We start from the raw sequence: 6,000 nt of genomic DNA, 5'->3' as shown, positions 1-6,000 counted from the left end.
TGCTGCCTCAATGACCCAAACCCAGAAAAATGGCAAAAAAATGGCCCTGGTCCTGAGCAAGATTATACATGAAAGCCAGGTCAAAGAAATCTGACAGCAGTCTGGCTGGACTCGGCTAAATCCTCACAATCTTCTCAGAACAGCACTGAAGCACTATCACATCCCAGACCACATCAAGGGAATAATCAGCAGTTACCTGAGAGGGTTCAAGCGCCGCTTCAAAGCCAAAGACTACCTACAGAAAGAGATCGTCACCATTCCTGTTCGCTATGAGCATTAACTTCATTGTGACGTCACTATCATTGGAGCAGTGGAAAACATAAGACAACTGGCAATAAGGTGCTTCATACCTTACAGTCACAACATCTTCCAACATGCAGCCAAGATGGGTTCTAGGTTCTAGGTTAACATCGCTGACAAGTGCAATCTGAGAAAGTGGTATGACAATTCACCAAGCGACAGAAACAACACAAGCAGAGGGACGGCTGAAGGACACGGATAAATCTGACTACCTGGGAGTCTTAAGGCATGACTGTACCAACACGGCCTGCTCCCCAGGTAGATGTGGCTCATCATAATATATGAAGCCCCACAGTGGACAGAGAAGAACTGAGATAAGAAACCTGGAGGAGGAACAGAGGAAGTTAGAAGTGGTGGAGGTTGGATCCAAGCCATGACTGCTGACCTGCCAGCAGGAGACTGTTAGAGCATCAAAACACAATCGTGGCCTCATAACATTTCAACCACTGTGGGCCCCAAAGTGGCTGTCCACATCTTATTGCCATTTTTTTCTAATAATGTTATGACATTGTCTGTTTCATGCTTTATTTCTAACTATAGAGATATTAACATATTTGACTTACTCATAAAAGTTGTCATCCCAAGTCAATGCTTTTGTGATGAATGGCTCCCAGGGGTCCAGGCCCAGGTTACCCTGTCCCTTCAGCTGACATGGACCTTGGGAAGTCTGTAAATTCATATATATGTCTTTTTGAAACTAAAAAAAAGCTCATGAAGCATGGTCTCACTTGAAACTTGAAAGGCATTCGCTATGGGGCATAGGTGAGTTAAAACTGTTTTTTGGGCTACTCAAGCAATTGGGCTTCAGTGTTTGTTTACAGTACAGCTCCAAATCCAAGTGACAACGAGCCAAAATGATGTCACCTGTCTATGTCCAGCTGCAGCCTGTATTCAGTTTGAATATTGCTATAAACTGATATGGATCAGTTTATGCCTTTTATTCACTGTAACATTTAAGTTTTAAGACTGAGAGAGGACAGAGAGGGAGAGAAAGACAGAGAGCAGGGTGAAGACAGCAAAGAGAGAGAGCAAAAAGAAACTGGTAAGAGTGGACATGTAGTCAAATTCACCAAAAATGATGAAACTGTAGCTTTACCACATTTATTGACGATGAGTTTGCATATGTAAGCAGTCTGCTGTCCTGTTGTCAGTTGTGGATACCGCTCTTATACTTATTACTGTTCTATAATAACTATTATGAGATTATATTTGTTGTCATTTTCTAGCTTTTAGCTGAGTGAAGAGGATGGAGAGAGAGAGAGGACAGAGAGGTTGTAGTAGAACAGGAAGATCAGGGAGCACATAGTGAAGTTAGCTGGAAAAATAAAAGTTATTTTCATAAAGTAGTTTTTCATGTATTTTGTGGATGCTTTGCATGCTTTCCAGTAGCACACTTAAAAATGCCAATGGAAATTCTAAACAGGGCATATTGATATGAATAGTAGCATTTTACAGGATTCAAAAGCTTTAATATAAAACAGCTCTATTACAGTTTGCGTTGTGTCCTGCCATTATAGAGTGGCAGGATGATTTCCCAGTGTCTGTACTGCTTAATGCTACTTTAAATGCTTGATGATTTGGTGGACTGCCTCTGTGTGATTGAGAGACTGGAATAATGTTGTGCATGTTTCTCATCTTATCTGCTTTGCCACAGATAATTCAGAAACGTCTTTAATGACTGAGCCTTTGGCTTGAGTTTAATAACTAACGGCTCCACACTAAAATGGTGTATTAGATTGAAATCTCTGAATTATTCTTTGACACTACAATTGATCATCCAACTATTAGGCTGCTTTTGAAGGTAACATTGTAATGTTTATCCAATTGAATTGAGGTTTGCAACTGTAAAAGGGGTTTATTATATTTGTTGCAAACACCATATTCCATTAATACTAATTACACTGCACTGCATGCATGACATTATGATTGGGAGCTGAGCCCCCTTAAAGGTTTGAGCCTAGAATCGCCATTGCTATGTGGTACTGTTTATGGTATTATGCATACCGCTTCACGGTGTGGTTTCATTTACATTGTTTATCCTTGAATTTGTTTTATATGTTGTGAAGGTGGCAGCAGTGATCTCTGCTCCCTTTTTATTTCATTTTTTATTCATTTAATAACAAAGTGAAGTGATTCTAATACCTCCTGACAAATTTGTTTGACTTTTTTTTAGAAGAAAGGTGATTTTTTCCCCCATCATTTCCACTAAGAGTGGAAGTAGTGAAATGCATCGTAAATTTCCGAGCAGACCCTGAAGACCTCATTGTGTAGCGTGGCGAGGGCGGACCGTGTGACGTCGAGCCGAGGCTCTGGCTGTTTATTGTTCCTTCCTCAGCACGGACAGAGAGAAACGGGCTAACAGTCTGTCAGCCACTTTCTTCACACGGTTAACGGTCGATTTTACGAAGGTGTAACGGGCTAGACAGCTAACTGCACAAACCAGGGGTCATGGCGTATGCGTACCTCTTCAAATACATCATCATCGGAGACACGGGTAAGTTACAGAAAGTGCCAGCTAGACTGCCAGTTAGCATTTACCTAGCTCTTAGCCGCTAGCTAGCGGCGTATTTCCGCAGTGTTGGATAGTTCAATGACGTGGTAAAAGCAGAGACAGAAGGGGTGGGATGACAGCTCCAATCCTTCTCTATTAACATATTTAGATAACAATAAGCGACCCCTGGCAGTGTTAAAAATCTACACAGGAATCTTTACACAAGCTGCCTTGGAGTGTCAAGGTTGATAGCGGCTGATAAATGTTTGGGCCTTTTGTCCCTTTGCGTCGAGGGTGGGGGTGTTAGCCACAGCTTGCCAGCCCAGCTAAGTAGCTTTAGCTTTTCCACCAAATATTTAGCAACCGACTGTCACGACATCCAAATAATGCTTCACTGACTGCAGCTACATACGACAGACAACCACACTACCAATTTCTGTTGTTGTTCATGTCTTATAATTACTAAACATTAGCTTAGCCTCTTGTCAGAGAAGGCCAAGACGCCAAGCTGCACCTCTAATATTCCCTGAAATGGCGTAGAGCAGATCTAATTTCTGGCTGCATATATCCTCGCGATTTGGAGTCGTTGCATGGTTCCATGTTTTGCGCTTCATTTACCAAAATGTAGGTTTGTATATCTTGTGCTGGAAACCACTCAGTTAGCCGGCGGTGTTGTCATCTGTTTACTGTTAGCAGGCTGTACTGATGAGGGGTACCGCTGTGTAGTTGCAGGTACATTTCTATATTATACTGTTATAGCACCAGTTTTAAAAAAGCAGGCAGGTCTTACAACTGTGAGGTACAACGAGAGCTTTAGTAAACTGCCAGCGATAGCAAGAGGCAGCTAGAAAATTTTCAGAGTAAATAGATATTGGGGAAAGACTCCCATTGTGCGGATATGTAGTTTTGTCTTAGATGATGTACACTGTGGTGGGCTTCATGTTTACTACACTGTTATTGCCAAGCAGGGTCACGTTCTGCCTGCTGCTGTTATGATTTCGTACAAGTATGTTGTTTATCTTCAGTAGTGAATGTTGAAAAGGTCCCAGCTTGATTACACAGATGTCTACACCAGAAATACTCCATCTGTGCGCCACTTACTTTTACCTCACGAGGCTTTTTTAAGCACACACGCGGGCATTGCAGTGCTAGCCTCGTTTTGTTTTTCAAGCATATTTCTAGGGGGAAATTGTATTTATTTTTTAACTAAAATATCTGGTGTCCAGGACATAACATGTAGTTAATATTAGTGTCAAAAAAAGCTGCAGGGCCAAATGTTCCATAGCTATCATCTTCTCATCATATGACATTACAAATTTAGTGTGGGGTGTTTGGGATCACTTTCAGGAATCCCTGGAAAGAAACCTAACATTAGTCTACCAGCTGAAAATCTAATTGGCTCACTGATTTGTTGTTGTTGTGATCAGTAGAAAGGCTTCTAAAAAGGTTTAGGGGCAGAGTAGTAGTAACTGTATACAACAGTAAATAATTGTAAAAACATCATTTTCTGCATATAATATGTCATTTTAATACAACTTTACATAATCCCAATATATCTGACTGTGTTCTGTCTGGCTCAATTCACCTGGGGCTGAGAGATACATCAAGAGTGATTCTCAGAAGTAAAAACCTATCCAGCGGTTGCTTGAGTAAAATATATTTTCCAGCATTGTCAATGATGAGACTCAAAGGTGCAGGAGTCATGATGTTTACTTATACTAGGTCATGTGATTTCTGTCAACAGAAAGGTCAGCAGTTACACTTATGTATAGGAGACAGGTCATTTTAAGTAAGAAACTAGCCTGCAATGTTGTAATCATACTATGATGCAAGTCAGACTGATCAGATCATCTTAAACTAAGGTGGGTTGGGGAGAAGGGATTTAATCTTGCAAACAATGTATGTAGCACTGTTCATAAGCTACAATGCTTATTGCTAATTATGTAGCGGTGACTGGGAACAGCGAAGCTGCTTACGAGTTGCTCTACATGCAGGGAGAGAGGGGAAGGAGACAGTGGGGAGTTTATCTCTTGCTTACCAGCAGGATGGCACCCAATCATATTTAGTCAAAACAGAAATAAATGATTTAGGCCACCTTTATTAGTGAACATAAGTCAATAGATGTTAGCTGAACAGGTATAACAGTATGAAAGATTTGTCTGGTTCTTTATTCCCTTGCTAAAATTGAAAATTTCTAGAGCTATATTTTATCTGTAAACAATGTTAATACCAGGCTGTAGCTTAGGCAAAAAACAACAAAAAGCCCAGTGCATAGGTCTGCAAGGCATGTAATTCAGTGGGTGAATCATTGGTATGAGTAGAATGCTCATTTTTGCCACCACCTAACTACTTAACTAACTAGTTAGACAACATCAGCTTGGCTTGTGGCAACTTTGTGGACAAAGTGTGGGGCGATTTGCCTGCCTTTGTATGTGAAAAGTGTGTCAGAAAGAGAAAGGGACATCTTCTGGAAGAACTCTTTTTGACTGTGATCGTTTTTTGTATTTTCATTAGGCGGTCAGTTTTTACACTTTTGTATGACTGTATTTAATAATTTTATTTTGGAATTATTTGTTTCTTCTATGTTTAATTTTATAGAATATAACACATCTTATCTTGGTCTTATCTTCACCCTAAAGGCGATATGATGGTTCCTGGTCTGTACAGCCACATGTTATCAAAATCTAAAACCAGTCATAGATTAGTAGTTGGACAAGTTTAACTTGGGTGTGTCATCTTGTTACCTTGTAACTGCTTTGCTGAGTCAAAGTAAATCCACAAGTTTAAACACCAGAAAAACCTCCGATCTCCAGGTTAATCAATGTTCAGTGAGGCTTTTATTGTGAAAAGTAATCATTAAGGCTTCCATCTTCCCCCTGTGCTTAGTAAGATGGTCAGTACCAGTAAGATTGGCAGTCTTTTAGTGCAGTGTGTAATCATTCATCTACACTTGAAGACTGAGGAAGATGTATTTCCAGTCAGTGAGTTTTAGTTGGGTTTTAAGGTGTGATGCGTAGACATCATTTTAGTCTGAGGAAACATTCCCAGCTAATACACTCATACAGCTGGTGCTCTTAACCCCGCCTGCCAGACATGTATTCAGAGTTGACACTTTTTTTTTCTTTGGTTGAACTCAATAGTTCAACTAGTTTCTCACAGAGATTTTTCTTTTAAAATAATAACTATAATTAATACAGAAATACAGCTGC

The 6,000-nt window shown here is 40.2% G+C and overlaps 1 protein-coding gene across 1 annotated transcript in view; it reads left to right on the top strand.

The window, feature by feature from the left end:
- The first annotated feature begins 2,592 nt into the window (after positions 1–2,592).
- The window catches only part of rab2a (RAB2A, member RAS oncogene family), a 28,734-nt gene continuing 25,326 nt past the window's right edge, over positions 2,593–6,000 (top strand). Inside the window, exon 1 of the mRNA XM_063461944.1 lies at positions 2,593–2,794. Within this exon, the coding sequence (XP_063318014.1) occupies positions 2,749–2,794 (46 nt within the window). The 5' untranslated portion in view covers positions 2,593–2,748. The remainder of the gene's footprint in view (positions 2,795–6,000) is intronic.

The sequence above is a fragment of the Pelmatolapia mariae genome, linkage group LG18 (genome assembly GCF_036321145.2).
Source record: "Pelmatolapia mariae isolate MD_Pm_ZW linkage group LG18, Pm_UMD_F_2, whole genome shotgun sequence".
In the NCBI taxonomy this organism is placed as follows: Eukaryota; Metazoa; Chordata; class Actinopteri; order Cichliformes; family Cichlidae; genus Pelmatolapia; species Pelmatolapia mariae.
The sequence above is the reverse complement of the archived record's forward strand: the minus strand, read 5'-3'. Positions and strand labels throughout refer to the sequence as shown.